Source organism: Salmo salar, chromosome 25 (genome assembly GCF_965601325.2).
Source record: "Salmo salar chromosome 25, fSalSal1, whole genome shotgun sequence".
Lineage (NCBI taxonomy): Eukaryota > Metazoa > Chordata > Actinopteri > Salmoniformes > Salmonidae > Salmo > Salmo salar.
In genome coordinates, this window is record NC_138315.1 from 15229256 (window position 1) to 15253224 (window position 23969).

At 40.3% G+C, this 23969-nt stretch overlaps 1 protein-coding gene across 2 annotated transcripts in view; it reads left to right on the plus strand.

Moving 5' to 3' along the window:
• Window positions 1–23969, plus strand: part of myo3b (myosin IIIB) — a 97719-nt gene that overhangs the window by 13750 nt on the left and 60000 nt on the right. For both annotated transcript variants that reach the window (XM_014173244.3, XM_082968920.1), the window contains exons 9-22: window positions 5346–5411; window positions 12527–12682; window positions 16344–16428; window positions 16541–16657; window positions 16760–16864; window positions 17042–17125; window positions 17308–17510; window positions 17613–17711; window positions 17838–17952; window positions 18574–18700; window positions 18868–19078; window positions 19917–20064; window positions 21486–21639; window positions 23835–23923. In XM_014173244.3, the coding sequence (XP_014028719.1) occupies window positions 5346–5411; window positions 12527–12682; window positions 16344–16428; window positions 16541–16657; window positions 16760–16864; window positions 17042–17125; window positions 17308–17510; window positions 17613–17711; window positions 17838–17952; window positions 18574–18700; window positions 18868–19078; window positions 19917–20064; window positions 21486–21639; window positions 23835–23923 (1759 nt within the window). The remainder of the gene's footprint in view (window positions 1–5345; window positions 5412–12526; window positions 12683–16343; window positions 16429–16540; window positions 16658–16759; window positions 16865–17041; window positions 17126–17307; window positions 17511–17612; window positions 17712–17837; window positions 17953–18573; window positions 18701–18867; window positions 19079–19916; window positions 20065–21485; window positions 21640–23834; window positions 23924–23969) is intronic.

Below are 23969 nucleotides of genomic sequence, written 5' to 3' on the forward strand. Positions count from 1 at the left end.
TACAAAAGTATCTATATCCACAGTAAAACGAGTCCTATATCAACATAACCTGAAAGGCCACTCAGCAAGGAAGAAGCCACTGCTCCAAAACCGCCATAAAAAAGCCAAACTATGGTTTGCAACTGCACTTGGGGACAAAGATCTTTTTGGAGAAGTGTCCTCTGGTCTGATGAAACAAAAATAGAACTGTTTGGCCATAATGACCATCGTTATGGTTGGACGAAAAAGGGGAAGGCTTGCAAGCCGAAGAACATCCATCCCAACCGCAAAGCACGGGGGTGGCAGCATCATGTTGTGGGGGTGCTTTGCTGCAGAAGGGACTTGTGCACTTCACAAAATAGATGGCATCATGAGGAGAGGAAAATTATGTGGATATATTAAAGCAACATCACAAGACATCTGTCAGGAAGTTAAAGCTTGGTCACAAATGGGTCTTCCAAATGGACAATGACCCCATGCATACTTCCAAAGTTGTGGCAAAATGGCTTAAGGACAACAAAGTCAAGGTATTGGAGTGGCCATCACAAAGCCCTGACCTCAATCTTATAGAAAATTAGTGGGCAGAACTGAAAAGGCGTGTGCGAGCAAGGAGGCCTACAAACGTCACTCAGTTACACCAGCTCTGTCAGGAGGAATGGGCCAAAATTCCCCCAAGTTATTGTGGGAAGCTTGTGGAAGGCTACCCGAAACGTTTGACCCAAGTTAAGCAATTTAAAGGCAATGGTACCAAATACCTATTGAGTGTATGTAAACTTCTGACCCCCTGGAATGTGATGAAAGAAATAAAAGCTGAAATAAATTATTCTCTCTACTATTATTGTGACATTTCACATTCTTAAAATAAAGTGGTGATCCTAACTTACCCAAACCAGGGAATTTTTACTAGGATTAAATGTCAGGAATTGTAAAAAACTGAGTTTAAATGTATTTGGCTAAGGTGTATGTAAACTTCCGACTTCAACTGTATATCCTTCTGTGATGTAGCTGGCAGTATGTGAACCCTGGGTTGAGATCTGAGAGGGTTCTGGTTGTTTTGGCTGGCCCAGGACTATGCCCCTCGCTGTACTACATTATCTCCTCCATGTCATACAGCAGATGGAGTGGCCTTAGGGTGTGGACTCACTGTGTAGATAAAACAAGAGCACCATTAACGTAGCCAGGCCTCTAGGGCCATTGACACTGGGGCTGAACACAGGCAGGACTACTGCAAGCCATGTGATAGAGCTTTAGATTTGTGGTGGGAACTTGCACAGATGGTATCCCTTTCACAGCGACCAGTGTGAAGTGATGAGAGGAGTTCAGATCGCTGTCAGGGAAGCTGCTCTGCTCCTCCACTCCATTCATACCTGCTGCTTGCTCTTTTCCGCAGATAGCATCACATAGAAAGAATTGTATTGATTCCAACACCATTGTAAATCACTATTAACAGTAAAGTAAGGCCGGCCCGGGATCCAATCTGTTGTAGATAGACCTCCAAGAGCCAATCAGAGATCCTCTTCTACGGAAAACAGATTATATGCCCTACAGCATATCATGATGAGACGATTGGATGTGATTTTGCCTGCTTTATAGTATGTCATATACGTGGGGCCCATGGTTATCATGAATGTGGGTAATGGAGCATGTAAAAGGGTAAAGCTGTAAAACGGTTAACTGCAGAATTAATTACGGAAACTTGAGACGATGCTCTCAGATATTCAATATGTGGAAAGGTTAATTGCTTGAGCCAATATTCTCCATGCTGTATTTGCCAAACCCAGAGCAAAGTCCTGTGTAAAGGCATAGGGAGATGTGTATGTAAAAAGCCGGTGAAGGTTAAAGGTAATTGGCAAAGAAGTCCAATGCTGTGTTTATTCGCCCAGATCCCAGTGGATATTAGCAAAATACAGTGAACTCCAAAAGTATTGGGACAGTAAAAAATGTTTTGTTGTTTTGGCTCTGTAGTTTGGATTTGAAATTTTACAATGACTATGAGGTTAAAGTGCGGACTGTCAGCTTTCATTTGATGGTATTTTCATCCATATTTCATGAACCGTTTAGAGATTACAGCACTTACAGCATACAACAAAAAATCTGTCACTGTCCCAATACTTTTGGAGCTCACTGTATGTAACTGGGCTTGTATCTGTCTGAAGGGAGACGTGAAGTGAGGAAGATAATGGGAGTAAATGATGGGTTGTCAGAGCCAACAAAGGCTAATGAAATCATAGGGCAACCAGTGTTATGGCAAGAAGCAATATCCCAGCCAAAAGCCACAGGTAATGGAAAGGTTGCAGAGCAGAACAGTCAAGACTGAAAGACATTGCTACCATTTAACTGTTTTGTTTTACCAATACTGTTCATCCATTTTGGGTCAGATTTAGAAATTGACACCTGGCCATCAGCAGCACAGTACGCAGGCCTTGGTTCAATGTTAAATGTAAACTTAAGTCTTAGCAGAATGTAAAGTGTGATTCTTGTATTGTAATCTTGACATTCAGCCTTGGTAACATTTTGTAGATTTTTATGCACATGAAAGGCTGGGGTTAGGGTTAGGGTTGGGGTTAAGATTTATGCTTACTTTTCTATAAACTGTAAGTCTTGGAGATACGTTCATTTCAAAGTAAACTCACACAGCTTTTGGCACGTACTTTTCACAACAATTGTTTGGCATTTTGTATGTGGAAGATTACTATTGGCTACATGTCAACTGGTCAATCCATCATAGTCTCTAAAGCCTTGTTCACATTGGCAGTTTGAAGTGACTTAAATCCTATTTTTTTGCATATCCGATTCGAATCTGTTCTTTTTCCTGCAGGAAAAAGTTGTATCATCTTATCCTTTGAGGCTTTAAAAGTGTTCTTACACAATGATTCTGAACATTCAAAGAAACTGGGAAATGTCCATGGCAGGCATTGTTGTTACGTTAGCTTGCTACATAACCTCTTGAGTGATAGGAAGCATGAGCACCACCACCAATCAGCCTGCACCACTGCTCACACACCCGTCATTACTATGACAACTAGCATAGCCATGTCACTGCTGTCTGAACACACACAAATCCGTTTTGGTCACGTCACTTGTAACTTGCTGTTTGGACAGTCAATAATCCAAAACAGATTTGAAAAACAAAACTGATTTGAGCATTAAGGCCTGCAGTGTGAACAAGGCTTTAGAATATTGCTGGATACTGTTTGTATCTCTCTCTGTGGGACTTTTTATGACAAACGATCAGTGGTCGTTTATCAAATGTCTTGTAATGATTTAGAGTCACGCTATGGCTTATAAACGAATGTAGTTACTTCGCAACGATTATTTTTCAACATTGTGTGGTCATTTGTTCTGGAAACTCCTCACTGGTTGTTCTGAGAAATGTAGCAGTAATAGAACACAGACTGGGAAGGTTTCTGACCTAGTTATGTTATTTTTCTTCTCAAATAATATTGGATTGTTTGTGATTATCCAACAGCTATCTTAGAGAAAATGTATTGTACTGACTACTTGTTTTCCCTCGTTCAATATCCTATTGTTTTTAACATAATCTAATACACATCTGCCGTTTCGACCTCTGAGGTGATAGGATATTGGGGGTGTGACATTGGTTGTGTTTAGAATGCCTCTGTCTGTCTGTTATGCGGTTGTTCCATGCAGGCACACTGATGTACCCTCACAGTCTATCCTGTAGAGAAAAATGTTGCAGCACTTTTCCGTGTTCATTCATGTGTGCTCAACAGAACTGCCGGTGCTCTCTGATGATAGATGAGCTGGAATTTGAGCGGTGGGCCCACAGAAGAAGTCTTTCTTGTGTTTCCTGTAGTGCTGCTCTTTAGGCCCTCAAAGTTCAAACACTGCCAGATAGGGTCAGCTCCAAGCGATTTACATTTTGTAAATCTGTTCCCCAGTATTCCCACACATAATAGAGAGACAATTGATTGTATACAAATATAAGCAATGTTTGAAATGATTGTGTTTTAGTCAAATATTATATCTGTTTGGGCTTCTTGCGATGAATTTGTAGTCTACAAATTATTTGTATTCATGTTCCGGCCCCCCAAACATCCGCTCAAGACAAAATCAGCCTGTGGCTGAATCTAGTTGATTATCCCAGCTATGCTCTATAACTATATCTACTGTATGACATTGGCTGTCAGGATTCATGGAAATGATCTGACTGTTTTTTATATCTTTTAGGAAAATGGGAAGAATTATGAGCTCTGCATGCAAAGTATCATATTCACGAGCATGCTTTTTTGTCTTTTTCCTGAGCTTAGTAGCAGACTTAGGGCTTCAAAAGTGGAGCTGAGAACCACTGATTTTGACTCAATCCACTTTGACACACGTTTGACAGCACAAGGAGTGCCCCGACCTAAATTTAAATAAGCCAATTGTGTTTACAAAATGAGTCAGTGCTCCCATATATACTGGAAAGAAAAATGCCTGATTTTGTAAGAGGGTACTTGACAGTGTTATCACCAATGTACTGGTGTATTGACTTTGTAATATATAAGCAGCGCAGTGGTACAACATCAAGGCAAGAGCATTGCTGCAGGCTCATATTATATTTTGCATTGAAGCAGTCCATTACTAGGCTTTGATCTGCACTTCAGAAAGGACTGTCTGTCTGACTCTGAGTCTCTATCACAGACGTGCGTGACTTAGTGCTGGGAATAATGACACATTTCCTCATTTAATGGACTCCCATATATGTGTAGCATAAAGCTTTGTTATTGACAATGTTTTCTTATCATATAAATTAGAACCATTTGTTCTTGGTTGTTTTTGCATGCCTTAGATGTACAAAGCTGGCTCTGTTTTAGAAATGAGTTGATGATACTTTGAAAATTAAGTTTGAAAGCTTAAGTGTACAAAAGCACCCTATCCAAAATTACAGTATGAGCAAAATCATAACTTTAATCACCATCTTCCCCATTATATTATTTCTTTATTTTCTTTGATGAGCATGTTTTGAACTTGAAGAATGGTAACGCCCTGTTGTTGAGCCTTGGTACTGCCCTGGCTCCGTCCCGATATCATCCACTGAACTAGTCTTGAGGTGCTTGCCTCGTTATAGATGGTTTCTTTAAATGCTGCTGACAGAGGTATTACTGGCTCCCATAACTGTGGCTCCTGCTGGCAGATGCTTCCTGTCAGACAGTTGAGGAGCTGTTATCATTTGTCACTGATTATACTCAGCACTCAGATTATACCCTACCATTCTGACGCTCCAGTCTCATGAGAACTATCGTGTTTAGGCCGACAACAACAACACCATCAGTAACTTAAACATTTCAGTTCAATGTAAAAAATGTTTAAAAAAAAAATGCATATCCAGGAATGATGATTTTTGTGTTGTGTGTTCGTTTCAGAAACCCTTCCCCTACGTTACGCAATCCAGAGGAGTGGTGCAGAAGCTTCAGTCACTTCATTGCCCAGTGAGTATCCTACTCTTTCTATGACAATGAAGTTGCTTCCTGCTGAAATGAATGTGTTCCTCTACACTTAATTACACAGTAATGAAGTTGTTGGGTCTAGTCCAGTGGGATAATGTAGCTATACATGTTTATTTGTGTTTATTTAGTCTTTGAAGTGATTGCACCCAACTGACTCTAATGCAGTTGGTTAATGGTGATGACAACAAAATATATTCATTGTTACTTTTTAAACAACACAAGCCTATTTGAATGGGTTTCAATGGCGAGACCTAAATCTTTTCCCATTTGGCCAAGGGGGCAGAATGCACTGGTTACGCATTTGGTTCTGGGCGTCCTTTGATCACTGGAAATGGAAAGGACTAGAAATTGATCTTTTTTTTAAGATAGATTGTATCAACCCTTTTCTCTTCCTCTCATTTCCTCGGTTTTCATTTGCGTAAATCTGTCACAGGAAAAAACTCATTCTACTGACTTATCAGTTATATCTTTAGGACAAGATAAGTAATCAGTCCCTCCAGTGTGGAAAACAAATCATGTCAACATTGGCCCATAATAGTCTCGCTGAATATACAACCTTAATATCTAGCATGCAGTGCAAGTAAATGAGAGAGAAAAAATCTATTTCTTCTGGGTTTATTTGTGGGGGGGGGGGGGGGATTTTGGGTTATTATTAGTGGTGGAATAGATTGAAAGGCAGTGGTTATTAATTCATTATTAATAATGGAAACATCAAACAGTACAGCTGTGAGCCCATAACCATTTGGGGTAATAGACTCATTTATTTGTGTTAGTCATGCGTTTATCATAGCACCAGGTCTGTCAGAGATGGATTAGAAGCTGTAGCTGAGTCCAATGTAGAGTTGTATGACCTGTACACTACTTTGTTATAATATTGTTAAAGCTTTGCTTGGAATGGATCCCCTGTCATAAGGCCTATCATACAGGCCTTTTTGTTTCATAATGCATGTAGGAAAGCACTGCTTTAAGATGTACCTTTGTGTGGCTTGTTATTTAATAATTTGGTGAAGCTGGAGAGCTGAGGAGATGGTTCAAGGCCCACATGAACAGTAACAACTAGTTGGTGCTGTTGTGTTATAGGTACCCTAAAGAAGCTGATTTCTCATTTACAGTGCATTCAGAAAGTATTCATACCCCTTGACTTATTCCACATTTTGTGGTGTTACAGCCTGAATCCAAAATGTATCAAGTATATTTTTTCTCTCACCCAACTCTCATCCATAATGACAAAGTGAAAACGTGTTTTATAAATGTTTGCAAATGTTTTAAAAATGAAATAGAGATATCAAATTTACATAAGTATTCACACCTCTGAGTCAATACTTTGTAGAAACATATTTGGCAGCGATTACAGCTGTGAGTCATTCTGGGTAAGTCTCTAAGAGCTTTCCACACCAGGATTGTGCAACAATTTCCCATTATTCTTTTAAAAATTCTTCAAGCGCTGTCAAATTGGTTGTTGATCATTGCTAGACAACCATTTTCAAGTCTTACCATAGATTTTCAAGTACATTTAAATAAAAACTGTAACTTGGCCACTCAGGAACATTCACTGTCTTCTTGGTAAGAAACTCCAGTGTAGATTTGGCCTTTTGTTTTAAGTTATTGTCCTGCTGAAAGTTGAATTCATCTCCGAGTGTCTAGTAAAAAGCTTTTCCTCTAGGATTTTGCCTGTACTTAGCACTATTCCATTAGCGATGACAAGCAAACCGAGAACATGATGCAGCAACCACTATGCTTGCAAATATGGAGAGTGGTACTTAGTAATGTGTTGTATTGGATTTTCCCCAAACATAACACTTTGTATTCAGTGAATTGCTTAGGCAATTTTTTTTACAGTATTTCTTTAGTGCCTTGTTGCAAACAGGATGCATATATTTAAATTTTTTTTTTCTGTACAGGCTTACTTCTTTTCACTCTGTCTAATTTATATTAGTATTGTGGGGTAACTGCAATGTTGTTGATCCATCCTCTGTTTTCTCCTATCACAGCCATTAAACTCTGTAACTGTTTTAAAGTCACCATTGGCCTCATGGAGAAATCCCTGAGCGGTTTCCTTCCTCTCCAACAACTGAGTGTAATTAATAACTTCACCATGCTCAAAGGGATTTTTTTTTTACCCCTCCATAGGTGCCCTTTGTGAGGCATTAGAAAACCTCCCTGGTCTTTGTGGTTGAATTTGTGTTTGAAATTCACTGCTCAACTGAGGGACCTTAGAGATAATTGTATTATCAGAGATGGGGTACAGAGATGAGGTAGTCATTCAAAAATCCATGCAAATTATTATGTGACTTGTCAAGCATATTTTTACTTCTGAACTTATTTAGGCAAGCCATAACAAAGGGTTTGAGACATTTCAGCTTTTCATTTTAAATTCATTTGTACTTTTGACTTTAATTTGACAAAAGCTGGATCCCTTCTAGCCATGACCTAAGAGAGGGTTGAGAAAGAGGCTTGAAGTGCTGGGCATCTTGTTATGACATGGATTATCTGAATTAGCTATGTCCACATAATTATACCTACGATGAGCGGTTTCTATGGAGGAACTTTGAATGTCCTTTGAGCTAGTTAGCTAACAAGCTTGAGCTAGCTTGCTAACACTCTTGTGTGTGCAGAGCAGCACCAGAATTGAAAACACCTCTTACCTTTTTGTAGTTAATAAATCCAACATGAAACTTAATAACTAGGACTATAGTATTCTTAAGGGATAGCCCGCTTTATTTCAATTTTCGCCTAAAATGACATACCAAATCTAACTGCCTGTATCTCAGGCCCTGAAGCAAGGATATGCATATTCTTGGTACCATTTGAAAGGAAACACTTTGAAGTTTGTGGAAATGGGAATGTAGGAGAATATAATACTTTAGATCTGGTAGAAGAAAATACAAAAACGACAGTTTTTTTTCTTACACCATCTTTGAAATGCAAGAGAAAGGTCCCAGTTCTAGCCATCACTCTGGTTGTAATTCCGATGGTGTCCACAAGATGGCAGCAATGTATGTGCAAAGTTTCAGATTTATATCTTGAAGTATGAGCGAATTACATGACATTTAGTGTGAAGTCACCCAGGTACATTTGGGCAAATCGTGAAGGAGACATTTGCATTCATATTACATTTTTTCTGCAAGAATATCGTCAAATCTGTATACTTAGACTTTGATTTAGCTTTTCCAGTATTAGTAGCCATATTATAAGTTCAACATTTGCAAAACAACCAGTTTTCATAACTGAATATTCTTATAATTTTTGTCCAAAAGGAAAAGGCATGTTGTCGAACAAGGTTAGTAGCTACATTTTACGACTGATACAGGGTTTCCGGATACTCCCGTAAAGCCTAGCTCATTGGCTATCTAGCTAGCTTCGTTTGACCCCGATTGGTGCTTATTTGACAAAGTTAAAGTTGTTCAAGTGAAGACCACCCACGTCATCGGCGTGCCATGAAGGCGTTGCTCTCTGACCAAATATGGTGTCCTAATGATATAGTGAAGTCTGGTTACATTCTAGGATCTCTGAGGAATACATATGAACGTGATTTGTCTGGTTGTAACAACGTTTAGGGTTAGATTTTCACAGATTCCTTTCTTTGCAAATTCAACGAGTGGAAATACAAAATTGATTGTGCATGCTATATGGACCTTTTTAGGATATGAATAAGGATTTTATCTAACAAAACGACACTTCATGTTATCTCTGGGACCCTTTGGATGATAAATCAGAGCAAAATTTCAGAATGTAAGTACACATTTCACCTTCAGAGGTGAATTTATCAAACCTATCGCGGTGAAAAAAGTGTTTTGTTGTTAGGAGCTCTCCTCAAACAATAGCATGGCATTTTTTTGCAGTAAAAACTACTGTAAATTGAACAGTGCAGTTATATTGACAAGAATTTAAGCTTTCAGACGATATAAGACACTTATATGTACCGACATTTGTTGTTTCTCTAAAATCTGCGATGGTAACACAAGGCGCTGCATGATTTACAACTGTCCCGTTGACAAGACGCCGATCCCCAAGAAGTATTCTTAACTAGCATTGAAAAAGTGATTCCATTCTTCTCTAGCTAATTTGAAATATCTCTCCCTATCTTCTGAATTGTAATGTCAGTACAGTAACCTATTCTTCTGAGGGGGGAGGGGCAGGTAGCCTAAACACAAACACACACTGGCAAAGATTTTCAGCTTGCAGGCAGACACTGGAATACGTTTTTGAGTGACAGAGTGAGGGCTTTGTTGCCTGGAATGTAAAAGAATGTTATTAAAACCGGTTCCCATGCTTTTAAAATAATGTTTCTGTTCCGGAACAGTATGGATCACTTTCTTTATAGATATTTTTTGGTACTTTTTACCCCTTCATCATATCCAATTGGTAGTTACAGTCTTGTCCCATCACTGCAACTCCCGTACAGACTTGGGAGAGGCGAAGGTCGAGAGCCATGCGCCATCTGAAACACGACCCCGCAAAGCCGCACTGCTTCTTGACACACTGCTCGCTTAACCCGGAAAGCCAGCCACACCAATGTGTCAGAGGAAACACCGTACAGCTGGCGACCGAAGTCAGCTGGCATGAGCCCGGGAGCCACAAGGAGTTGCTAGTGCACGGTGGGACAAGGACATCCCAGCCGGCCAAACCCTCCTCTAACCCGAACGACGTTGGGCCAATTGTGCGCCGCCTCATGGGTCTCCCAGTCGCGGCAGGCTGCGACACAGCCTGGGATCGAACCCGGATCTATAGAGAGGCCTTTAGACCACTGCGCCACTCGGGAGGCCTAGTACGGATTACTTTCGTTCCCGTTTCTGTTTCCGTTTCTGTTTCTTGAAAAATGACATAGGTTTTTGGTTCTGTTCCCTGAACAGGTTCCAATCCCTGAACACAACAACATTTTGAAAAAGTCAAGGGGTGTGAATACTTTTTGTTTATTGTAAGGATCCTCATTGTTTTCCTTTTTGCCTTCCTTATTGAGAATGCTGACGTCTTTATTGCTTCTCTTAAAAAACTCAGTTAGAGAACATTCTTAGAGAACACAGCTCATACAACCTTTACTTGATTCGTCCCCAAAAATGTCATGAAACGTCTTATAGCAGGGTTCCCCAACTGATGGTGATTTTGTTTGTCCTCGCCTAGTTTTCTGAGCAAAAAATAAAGAAAGGGGGGTGGGGGACATAAAAGACTGTAAAAACACCAGCAAATCAGCTCCAAGTGATTTACATTTTGGAAATCTGTTCCAGATTGTAAGCAAGGTTTGAAATGATTATGTTTTAGTGAAATATTATATCTGCTTGGGCTTCTTTCCGTCAATTTGCGGTCTGCAAATTATTTGTAATGATTTTCCGGCCCGCTGACCATCCGCTCAAGAAAACATCGGCCCGCAGCTGTATATAGTTGATGATCCCTGTCTTATAGTAATGCATCCTCTTCTATTTGACCATTTTCCATATTCAGATACAATGCATTTTATTAGGTGCTTTTTTAATCTTTCTCTCTCTTTCTCATGAGTATGAGGTAATGGATTGTATGATATCAGATCAGAAATAATCTCCTCAAACAAAGCCCACCAGGCTACAATGTGTGGAGCATGGACAATGTTATCAGGCCTGGCAGGCTGTTTGTGAGGACTCTCCAGCTCTCAGCCAGACCAGTGTGTGTGCGGGTGGGTAGGTAACTACTGTCATTGCTCTCGATAATAAATGCATCACCAGTGTCTGTCCCTGTGCAGCCAAAAGAGCTGCCTTTTATAACAAAGCCTGATGTTTAGCATCCTGGCTGCACAGCTCAGCTAATGGCTGCAGCCTCTGCTTAATGTCCTGACACTAATTAATTCTATGAATGAATTTCTAGAGCATAAAAACTGATAGAAAGAGCAAGCAGAATTTCAGCCTAGATTAGGTAGCAGGAGTCAGATTGGTATTATTCTCTTATCTCTCGCCTGCCTGCATTGTTGTGTTGCAGTACACCAAAACATATTCAGGCATTTAAGTGTTTAGATTAGGTACGGAATGATGGATATTCTGAATGGAAGGGATAGATACAGTGTGATGACTATTGGTAATGTCTTTTCAGAATAATTTTGTTTTGAAAAAACATACATTTCAAATGGAGTGCTAGGCAGCTGGTTTAAATACCCTCACCATTTGAAACGGTATCACACCATGTCCATGGACTACATATTTTACAAATTATTTTACTTATGATATAAAGTTATTTGAACAACAATGTATTGCCTCTGGATTGAAAATATTTCATATTGATTATATCATAATGTAAAGGCAGTACAATAGTGAGATCCCAGCTAACAGAAATTGGTTCTGTGAAAGTTCCCAGAACATTCGTTATGTTGTTGTAAATGTTCTTCTCATAACACAAAAACAGTCCAGTTGTGCTGATGATTATATAATTTTTGTATAAAGTATACCAGAACGTTGCTCTCACATTTAATTGCAGCACTATGTTCTAAAACATTACTGGTACATTGTGTTATTACATTACCTGGAAACCTAATGAGAACGTTTGGTAAATGTTCTGTGGTAGTTGTTACAGATGTTGTGCACAACATTTTAGTGAATGTTAAGAGAACATTCCAAGGATATTTTATTTAAAACATTTTGAGAATGATTTTTTATTTGTATCAAAAACAATGTTTTGGGGATGTTATCATCCTAATGTTAGATAAAACCCTAACTAGAACTTAATGGTAATATTAGCTAATGTTCTGTGAATGTTCCCGGTTTGCTGGGATATGACCACTATGGCAAAAAGTGGGCTCTGAGTAAACACTGCACAAAGCAGATAGGGGCCATCCAGAAACAGACCTGTTTGCACTGGGGGCCATGGTGATGACCAGACCATGTGGTGCTCACAGAGGGGACACATTGGTCAGTCACCTAGACACAGAAGCACTGATGAGAAGCTCCATAGAAGCACCCTACTGAACACCCTCATATCAGAGATAATCCAGAAAAATCCGCTTTGTAAAATGTTCAGGTCATTGTATTAGTGATCAGTGAGTTAGTGATCAGAGGGTTTAAACCCCAAAAAAGGTTGTACTTTTGACTTTTTGATGATGTATTATGATGTTGTAATTGCGTTCTCTCGCTACACAGGTGTCTGATAAAGGATTTTGAGACTCGTCCGTCTGTTACCCACCTCTTGGAACACCCCTTCATTAAGCAGGCCCATGGCAAAGAAATGGCTCTCGGTCAACAGCTGTCCACACTAATCTGCGAGCAACAAGACCTGGGCTGCAAACTCAAGACCAAGTAAGTGTGTCGTCTACTCAGAGAAATGCTAACATTCTCAGTTATAGAATTCTGAAACAATCCCCTCTGCAGATCTCATTGATGTATCTCTCTGAGATGACATCTGTTAAATCTATCAATCAAATGATGTTATGTATCTTTTATTGCTGATTAATTCATCTACATTTGAGAGACAATGCTATGGAGCAAGACAGAGTGAGCTGGATGAAATGCTGAGATGAGATGTGTTTTCTCACCAGTGGGTGGCAGGGTTTCATTTCCTTCAACTGTTGTGTCCGCGCAAACTAGTGTAACAGATACTTTTGGTCACGTAGTGTATGTGGACACCTGCGTCGAACATCTCATTCCAAAATCATGGGCATTAATATGGAGTTGGTCCCCCCTTTGCTGCTATAACAGCCTCCACTCTTCTGGAAAGGCTTTCCACTAGATGTTGGAACATTGCTGCAGGGACCATTCAGCCACAAGAGCATTAGTGAGGTCGGGCACTGATGTTGGGTGGTTAGGCCTGGCTCGAAGTCGGCGTTCCAATTCATCCCATAGGTGTTCGATGGGATTGAGGTCAGGACTCTGTGCAGGCCAGTCAAGTTTTTCCACACCGATCTCGACAAACCAGTTCTGTATGAACCTTGCTGGGTGCATGGGGGCATTGTTATGCTGAAAGGGCATTCCCCAAACTGTTGCCTCAAGTTGGAAGCACGGAATCGTCTAGAATGTCATTGAATGCTGTGTTGTTAAGATTTCCCTTCACTGGTACTAAGGGGCCTAACCCAAACTATGAATAACAGCCCCAGACCATTATTCCTCCTCCACCAAACTTTACAGTTGGCACTATGCATTCAGGCAGGTAGCGTTCTCCTGGCATCCTCCAAACCCAGATTAGTCCGTCGGATTGCTAGATGGTGAAGCGTGATTCATCACTCCAGAGAACGCATTTCCACTGCTCCAGAGTCCAATGGCGGCGAGCTTTACACCACTCCAGCCAACTCTTGGCATTGTGCATGGTGATCTTAGGCTTGTGTGCGGCTGCTTGGCCATGGAAACCCATTTCCTGAAGCACCCGACAAACAGTTATTGTGCCGATGTTGCTTCCAGAGGCAGTTTGTAACTTGGTAGTGAGTGTTGCAACCGAGGACATACGATTTTTACGCGTTGTGCGCTTCAGCACCCAGCAGTTCTGTGAGCTTGTGTGACCTACCACTTCGCGTCTGATCCATTGTTGCTCCTAGACGTTTCCACTTCACAATAGCAGCACTTACAGTTGACCGGGGCAGCTCTAGCAGGGCAGAAATTTGATGAACTGACGTTGAAAGTCACTGAACTCTTCAGTGAGGCCATTCTACTGCCAATATTTGTCTATGGAGATTGCATGGCTGTGTGCTCAATTTTATACACCTGCCATCAATGGGTGTGGCTGAAATATCCAAATCCACTAGTTTGAATGGGTGTCCACATACCTTTGGATATTTAGTGTATGATGTGTAGTCGAAGTTATGAAAATGATGTGATTAAAGAGAAGTTAGGGGAGTGGAACTAATTTGATAGGAGTGATTGTGCTGACTCAAAGTTAGATTAAGAAAAGCTTTTTATCCCAATGGATCTTTTAACAGTGTGACAACGAGGAGCATTTAGGACAGAGCAGTCCTCCACCCATATGATTGAACCAATGAGGGAATAAAACACTTTAGTCTCAGATTGATTTACTTGTGGAAAATGCTAACTGTTCAACCTTGCAGGTCGCATTATCACTGAATTAAGAATTTGGAATGATTTATATCTGGGATGCCATGAGCTTTTATTCAAAAACGGTTGTTTGTGATTGCAAAATGATTCTGTTCACTTTGTTATTTCCCCAATGATCTGTTTGTGGAATACTTTTCCGTGTCCCTAAAGAAAAGCGCTAAGTACACGTGCCATTGAATGAGTCTTGATGCCATGCCATGCCAGGTGTGTGTGTGTGTGTGTGTGTGTGTGTGTGTGTGTGTGTGTGTGTGTGTGTGTGTGTGTGTGTGTGTGTGTGTGTGTGTGTGTGTGTGTGTGTGTGTGTGTGTGTGTGTGTGTGTGTGTGTGTGTGTGTGTGTGTGTGTGTGTGGTGAGATGGTGATCTTATGTCCCTGTCCACAGTGAAAGTGCATAATGAGATTAGAGGCTTGAAGGAAAATGAGCTGTGCTTTCCCAGTTTTAGTCACTGGTGCCAAAGATCAGCACACGGCACAGACAGGAGACAGGCAGATTTAAGTAGGTGGAATGGTTTACAACATGTATCATGCTTCGAAGCTAGAGAAGGTACAAGCTGAGGGCCTTTACTCTTTTTCAGAAGGGATGTCTCTGGAGAAGAAAGTGTTGAGGATTCCATACTACACAGTGCTCCATTGGCAGTTGTGACATTATGTTTCCCTGTTGAACTTCTGTAGGATTTCTACTCAGAATATTTGTGTTTATTATGGATCCAAGGCAGCAGCTACTCTTCCTAGGGTCCAGCAACATTAAGGCAGTTCTACAATTTTAAAAACATTACAATACATTCATAACAGATCTCACAACACACTAAGTGTGTGCCCTCAGACCCCTACTCCACTACCACATATCTACAACACAAAATCCATGTGTACGTGTGTTATAGTGCGTATGTGTATGCATGTGTCTGTGCCTATGGTGTGATATGTATCTTCTGAAATGGGAAATCATTGTTCACTCGTAGGAGGGATTTACTATTATGTTATTCACTTCATATACACTGAGTGTACAAAACATTAGGAACACCTTCCTAATATTGAGTTGCATCCCCTTTTACCCTCAGAACAGCCTCATTCTTGATACACCCGGGAAACTGTTGAGCGTGAAAAGCCCAGCCGCGTTGCAGTTCTTAACACAAACCGATGCGCCTGGCACCTACTACCATACCCTGTTCAAAGGCACTTCAATCTTTTGTCTTGTCATCCTCTGAATGGCACACATACACAATCCATGTCTCAACTGTCTCAAAGCTTAAAAATACTTATTTAACCCGTCTCCTCCCCTTCATCTACGCTGGTTGAAGTGGATTTAACAAGTGACATCAATAAGGGATCATAACTTTCACCTGGATTCACCTGGTCAGTCTATGTCATGGAAATGTTTTGTACACTCAGTGTATCTATTATTTATTATCATAGAATAGATACACTCTGTGACTGAGATGTTGGTCCATTTCATTGTTCATGTTAGGTTTAGTATCTGAACTTGACTGGAATTTCTGGGTGCAATATTTTAGTGATAACTGTTATTTTAAAGTTTGATGTTTTTGACAAAAGTGCTGATTAATCTATTCGCTTACATGTACACACACACACCACACACACACACACACACACACACACACACACTAACAAACATCACCGCAGTAGGCCCTTGGGGGTTTGCATAATCCCAATGAGGCAGTTGCCTCCGTGCTGACCTCTGACCGGTAGGCCCCATTGTAGAGTGATAGGTCAAACGGCGATGAAGTGCAATCACAGCCTGTGATAATGGTGGAGATCTCCCTGGGGAACACCCTTATGGGCCAACCGGCAACCCATCTAAATGAATGGATTTTATATCCAGATTAGCATTAGTAATGTATCTGTATTCTTTCATCACTGTAATGCTTTCTAACCCAGTATTATGTCCTTTACTCCAACAGGCATGAAAGAATCAATACTCGTAAAACACTCATAATAGAGACAAGTCCTGATGATGATCTGGTGAACCTGGAGTTTTTAGATGAGGTAAGATTTCATACTTTGACTTTGTTGTTGTTGGACTAGAGGACGGTATGTGAATAATGTAGGTATTGTACACAGTACCCACTGTATGTGTTCTACTACTTCTTCTCCGAAGGAGACCATCATCAAACACCTCTCGAAGAGATATGACGAGCTGCAGATATACACGTACGTTGGAGACATCCTCATCGCTCTCAATCCTTTTCAAACTCTAAGCATCTACTCACCACAGGTTTGTTTGCTACGGCAGTGCCATTGTGTGCCATAATTCCGCTTAACACCTCTGTAAAGACAGAGCGGTATTGATATTCTAATGTGGGGTGTCTGTTCACAGTTCTCTAAGCTGTACCATGGGGTGAAGCGAGCAGACAATCCTCCCCACATCTTTGCTACTGCTGATGCAGCATACCAGGGCATGGTGACCTTCTGCAAAGACCAGGTACTTGAGGGGGGATACACTTTGTTTGAGGAAGTCCTATTTAGTGATATGCCGGTTCATATGGATAATGTTATCATTGGCATTAAACAAAAACATTTTCTTTGTTTAGAGCTCTAGTGATGTGCTTGTTAGAGACATCCCGATGACAAAAGGCGTTGACGTGTCCCTATGTTTCAGTGCATCATCATCAGTGGAGAGAGTGGAGCTGGGAAGACAGAGAGTGCCCATCTGATTGTCCAGCATCTCACCTTTCTGGGAAAGGTACTGCTTGTTTACTAAAAAATCTGTTCATCATCTTCATAAATATTGAACCTCAGTGGAATTCATTATTGAATGGACAGACTGGACACTGATAGATTCAGTCCTACACATTTAGTTTGTGTTGTCTCCGGAGGGAGTTATCTCCCCCCCCCCCAAAAAAAAATGATTGACTGTGATCCCAGGCAAACAATCGGACGCTGCGAGAGAAGATCCTCCAGGTGAATCCCCTGGTGGAGGCGTTTGGCAACGCGTGCACGGCCATTAACGACAACTCCAGTCGCTTTGGGAAGTACCTGGAGATGAAGTTTACCCCCACCGGGGCCGTCATGGGGGCCAAGATCTCAGAGTACCTGCTGGAGAAGTCCAGGGTCATCAAACAGGCCACGTAAGAATGGAAAAATGTGCTAGGGATATTATTCATCACAACTGTTATCCTCAATTGAAGTTAACTGGCTAGATGGCTAACCGTTTGTCTTTATGCTCTTAGGGGAGAGAAAAACTTCCACATATTCTACTACATCTATGCCGGTCTGTATCACCAAGAGAAGCTGAAGAAGTACAGATTACCTGACAAGAAACCCCCCAGGTTAGCATTTCATCACTTTACTTGGCTTTGATTACTTGGCACCTCAAAATAGCCTGAATATAGTGAGTTATTTCCTATCACTTGACTAATGCAGAAACTGGCACTGAAAACTGTGTTTCTGTCTAGATATATTGAAAATCAACATGGCAAAGTGATGCAGGACATTGTCTCCAGTAAACTGTACAAGGAGCAGTTTGATGCCATTCAGGACTGTTTCCGCATCATTGGCTTCACTGACGAGGTCGGTACAGTTGCTCTGTTCATTTAAAAGCAAATGTGTGAACATTATTTTTATTTGCCTTGTCTGATGTTTTCTCCTAAAACAAATAAGACAAAGAGAACATTCACTACCAGTCAAAAGTTTGAACACACCTACTCATTCAAGGGTTTTTATTTATTTTTTATATTTTCTACATTGTAGAATAATAGTGAAGACATCAAAACTATGAAATAACACACATGGAATCATGTAGTAACCCCAAAAGTGTTAAATGCATCAAAATATATTTTAGATTTTTCAAATTAACTTTTAACAAGGCACACTTGTTAATTGAAATGCATTCCAGGTGACTACCCCATGAAGCTGGTTGAGAGAATGCCAAGAGAGTGCAAAGCTGTCATCAAGGCAAAGGGTGGCTACTTTGAACAATCTAAAATATGAAATGTATTTTGATTTGTTTAACACTTTTTTGGTTACTACATGATTCCATTTGTGTTATTCTACAATGTAGAAAATAGTAAAAATAAAGAAAAACCCTTGAATGAGTAGGTGTGTCCAAACCTTTGACTGGTACTGTGTCTAAATATCCATAGCATTTCTTCACTCACTGTACGCTGATTTCTGTGCTTCCTTTTTTAACAGGAGGTCAATTCTGTATACAGAATTCTCTGCGCCATTTTGAATACAGGAAATATTGAATTCACTGCCATTACTTCCCAACACCAGACTGATAAAAGTGAAGTGCCTAATGTTGAGGCCTTGGAAAATGGTAAGACAACTGTACTTCAGTGTTATTAGCAAACACTATTTTTTTCTTGCTCAGGTTAAGAATTGATAGTAACATTCCCACCTCTTGGTGTATTTACACAATATGGCTGAATGGTTGTTTCCTTGTTACTCTGTGTGACTGTGACATGAACCTACCCTGTCCCTCAGCTGCGGCCTTGCTCTGCATCGGCCCTGAGGAGCTCACGGAGGCCCTGACGTCCCACTGTGTGGTGACCCGTGGAGAGACAATTATCCGCACCAATACTGTAGACAAAGCCACCGATGTCCGGGACGCCATGTCCAAGGCTCTGTACGGACGCCTCTTCAGCTGGATAGTCAACCGCATCAATGCCCTCCTGCAGCCTGATATGAATATCTGGTAAGTGTAAGATATCTCTGTCTTTGGTTGTTGCGCTGTGCTTCACACTACCGTGGGTGTGGATGCTGCTGCATATTATTAAGCTCTAGTGACCTTTACGTCTGAGATGAGAACCAAACACGTGGAGTAGAATAGGAATGGACATCACAAGACAAGAAAGGGAGAAAAATAAGTAGAGTAAATGTTTTATGCAGAGTTACGTGCTGAGGAAATAATATTCTGATGATTAAAAATACTTCAGAGAGACTGTAAAGGGTTGTTCATTGATCCAAAAGAATTCCCTCATAAATGTGAGCGTGGACTGTCAGGGAGTCATCTTCTCTCTCTGAGCTGTAGAAGGCCCACAGGGTCTCTTTCCATTTCAGTCATCTGTACACTCTGTTATTGCCATTAATAACCTGTTAACCAAGACAAAAGGTGACCTCTAATGTCTTGTTAATGAAAGGGATTATGGGAAATGATGTCTTTCGATCTTAGGAATAAAAAGTGAAATCACTTTGTGCGTATGTGTTGTTAGTGTAGACCCAAATGAAGTATTGTGTCGATTGTGTCGATCACAGTTAAATACAGACTTTAGTATCAATCTGTTTGTACAACCCTTGCCAGCAATTAACATTTTATGATTAACTGATCGTAGTCAAGGATCTCTGAACTTTCAGCACTTTTGTTTAAAAGTTCATTAGGACTCCCCCATAACAGTAGAATTGGCCATTCAGATCAAAATATTCTGTATTTGGGTTGAACTTGCTTCATCATTAAAGTTTCATAAGTCAATGTGGTTCACACAGTTCCACACAAGATGAACTTTGTTTTTCTGTCCCGATGTTCCCCTTTGAAGTGTGGCAGAAAGTGGCATGAATGTGGGAATCCTGGACATCTTTGGATTCGAGAACTTCAAGAAGAACTCCTTTGAGCAACTCTGCATCAACATTGCAAATGAACAGATTCAGTTTTACTTCAACCAACACATTTTTGCCCTGGAACAGGTGAGCCTGCAGATGGGGTGGCTCATGTTTTAGAGAATCTAGATTCATTGTTTCTCTAACTCCAGTAAGTCCATTAACAGTGACAATTGAAGGTATACTAGATTTTGCTGAAAATGTCCTTTTGTGTGTAGTACATGTTGACCATTTTTGTTGAGCATCATTTTGTATATTTAAAATCGCGATATAGTATGCCGGCTTGTTCATCAATCACGGAGGAAGTGTCTCTTAATTGTAAACCAGCGTTATCTTCTTTATAGCGTTTATATGATATTAACATGAATGTTTTTCTCCCTTACATATAATCTGTCATTCTCATTGAAAGAAAGTGTAAGAAGCGGTAGATCTGTTCTATGTGCGCTAATTCTATGCTTCCCATGCTTAAGTTTCATTTTTGCTTCTTTTGCTTTCGGTTTTGTACACCAGCTTCAAACAGCTGAAAATACAATATTTTTGGATATGGAAAATATATTTAATAGCGGTTTAGATGGTACAATGATTCTCTCTCTACGCTATACTTGCTTGTTTTGTCACATTAACTTAAATTAGGCGAGTTATTCGAATTTTAACAACCAGGAAATGGTGGAGCGATTTCTGCATAGTGCACCTTTAATTGATTTAATTAAGCTTTTTACCCTGGAGTGTGGGAGCTTTTCATTTTCATTGACAACACTGTATAGACATTAATCAAAAGCACTTTTTGCTCTTGTGTCCTTTTGTCTTAATGTTGGCTCTTTAGCAATTCCTCTCAAGGGAATTAGAGAGAGTTGGTATTTATAAAGTGATCACTTTATTCAGTCTAATGAATAGAGAAGAACTGAACTATATTGGGGTTGTGTTCTGAAACTGTCCTGTATATTTACTTTACCAAGGCTTAACTAGGCATACTTAATTCCTGGTTCTTAACTAGGCAACTTTCCTGCATGATTTGTTACGTAGAAGTATTAGTTGCTTTCGATGTAGCGCTAGTGCTTAGCGGAAAAGGGATTTTTATAATGTGAAAATGGCTTCAATCCAGTGGTACACAGAAGCTGATTATTCTAAGTTAATGATTTAAACATGAGGACGGTTTAGTTCCATTGGTTCCACTTTATTAGTAAAATATATATTTAAAATAACTTTTTGATCTAAATTAAGCAGATGCAATAATGTGATATGACTCTGGGTTATTTGCAAATGGAACTAAATTATGAATTAGTATGTGGCTCTATCTGTTATTTCAGAACAGTTCTGTATAATTTCAGCGACTGACTTTAGAAATAGTAACTGGAGTGTCTCTCTGCAGCCCAGTGGTGCTGTTGCTTAAGGACTGTATTTTAAAAAAAAAAACATGCACAAATCCTATTTAGCCTAGATTGTTTAATTGGGTTATTTAGTGAAATCATTAACTGTGCAATGTTCTAAATTCTGTGTGTTTTAATTAGATGGAGTACCAGAGCGAGGGGGTGGATGCCAGCCTGGTGGAGTATGAGGACAACCGTCCTATCCTGGACATGTTCCTCCAGAAGCCCATGGGCCTGCTCTCTCTGCTGGATGAGGAGAGCCGCTTCCCTCAGGCCACCGACCAGACCCTAGTGGGTAAGACAAATCAAATCCATTTTTATTTGTCACGTGCGCTGATTACAATGGCTGTAGTCTAACTGTGATATGCTTGTTTATGAGCCCTTCCCAGAAATGCAGAGTTAAAAAAGAATCCTAAAAAGAAAAATAGTAACACAAAGGAGTAAAATACATAAGAATGGATCTTTATACAGTACCAGCATCAGATCAATGTGCAGAAAGAGGTATTTGAAGTAGATATGTACATGAAGGTAGGATAAAGTGGCTAACCATCAGGATAGATAATAATAACAGTAAAATTAAGAACAGAGTAGCAGCAGCAAATGATGAGTGTAAATGTGTGTGTTTTGTCGGTATGCGTGTCTGTTATGTGTGTGCATATGTAGTGTATGTGAATGTGTGTAGGTTTTATGTGAGTGTCAATGTAGCGTGAGTGTGTTTACAGGGTATATATAGAGTTGAAGTCGGATGTTTACATGCACTTAGGTTGGAGTCATTAAAACTCGTTTTTCAACCACTCCACAAATTTCTTGTTAACAAACTATAGTTTTGGAAAGTCGGTTAGGACATCTACTTTGTGCATGACACAAGTAATTTTTCAAACAATTGTTTACATACAGATTATTTCACTTATAATTCACTGTATCACAATTCCAGTGGGTCAGAAGTTTACATACACTAAGTTGACTGTGCCTTTAAACAGCTTGGAATTTTGCAGAAAATGATGTCATGGCTTTTGATAGGCTAATTGACATCATTTGAGTCAATTGGAGGTGTACCTGTGGATGTATTTCAAGGCCTACCTTCAAACTCAGTGCCTCTTTGCTTGACATCATGGGAAAATCAAAAGAAATCAGCCAAGACATAAGAAAAAAAAATTGAAGACCTCGACAAGTCTGGTTCATCCTTGGGAGCAATTTCCAAACGCCTGAAGGTACCACGTTCATATGTACAAACAATAGTACACAAGTATAAACACCATGGGACCACGCAGCCGTCATACCGCTCAGGAAAGAGGCACATTCTGTCTCCTAGAGATTAACGTACTTTGGTGCAAAAAGTGCAAATCAATCCCAGAACAACAGCAAAGGACCTTGTGACGATGCTGGAGGAAACAGGTACAAAAGTACCTATATCCACAGTAAAATGAGTCCTATATCGCCATAACCAGAAAGGCTGCTCAGCAAGGAAGAAGCCACTGATCCAAAACCGCCATAAAAAAGCCAGACTACGGTTTGCAACTGCACATGGGGACAAATATCGTACTTTTTGGAGAAATGTCCTCTGCTCTGATGAAACCAAAAAATAACTGTTTGGCCATAATGACCATCGTTATGTTTGGAGGAAAAAGGGGGAGGCTTGCAAGCCGAAGAACACCATCCCAACCGTGAAGCACGGGGGTGGCAGCATCATGTTGTCGGGGTGCTTTGCTGCAGGAGGGACTGGTGCACTTCACAAAATAGCTGGCATCATGAGGCAGGATAATGATGTGGATAAATTGTAGCAACATCTCAAGACATCAGTCAGGAAGTTAAAGCTTGGTTGCAAATGGGTCTTCCAAATGGACAGTGACCCCAAGCATACTTCCAAAGTTGTGGCAAAATGGCTTAAGGACAACAAAGTCAAGGTATTGGAGTGGCCATCACAGAGCCCGACCTCAATCCTATAGAAAATTAGTGGGCAGAACTAAAAAAGCATGTGCGAGCCAGGAGGCCTACAAACGTGACTCAGTTACACCAGCTCTGTCAGGAGGAATGGGCCAAAATTCCCCCAACAATTTAAAGGCAATGCTACCAAATACTAATTCAGTGTATGTAAACTTCTGACCCACTGGGAATGTGATGAAGAAATAAAATCTGAAATAAATAATTCTCTACTATTATTCTGACATTTCACATTCTTTAAATAAAGTGGTGATCCTAACTGACCTAAGACAGGGAATTTTTACTAGCATTAAATGTCAGGAATTGTGAAAAACTGAGTTTAAATGTATTTGGCTAAGGTGTATGTACACTTCCGACTTCAACTGTATATAGCCTTGTGAGACTATATAGGCACATGGCCTCACAAGCAGACCGATTCACGTCCATGTGTACTAAAACAACCAAAGTCTTAGAAAGAAGCCTTGCATAGAAGGCTCTGAAAATATATATGTTGGATCAAGCAGTTTATATATTTTTTTATATTATCCACAAAATATGTTTTCTCTTCAGATAAATTTGAGGACAATCTGCGCTACAAGTACTTCTGGAGACCAAAACGTTTTGAGCTCTGCTTTGGAATTCAGCATTATGCTGGCAAGGTATAGATCACCGCCGTATGTATGGATCAGTATGTTTCATTGCTGT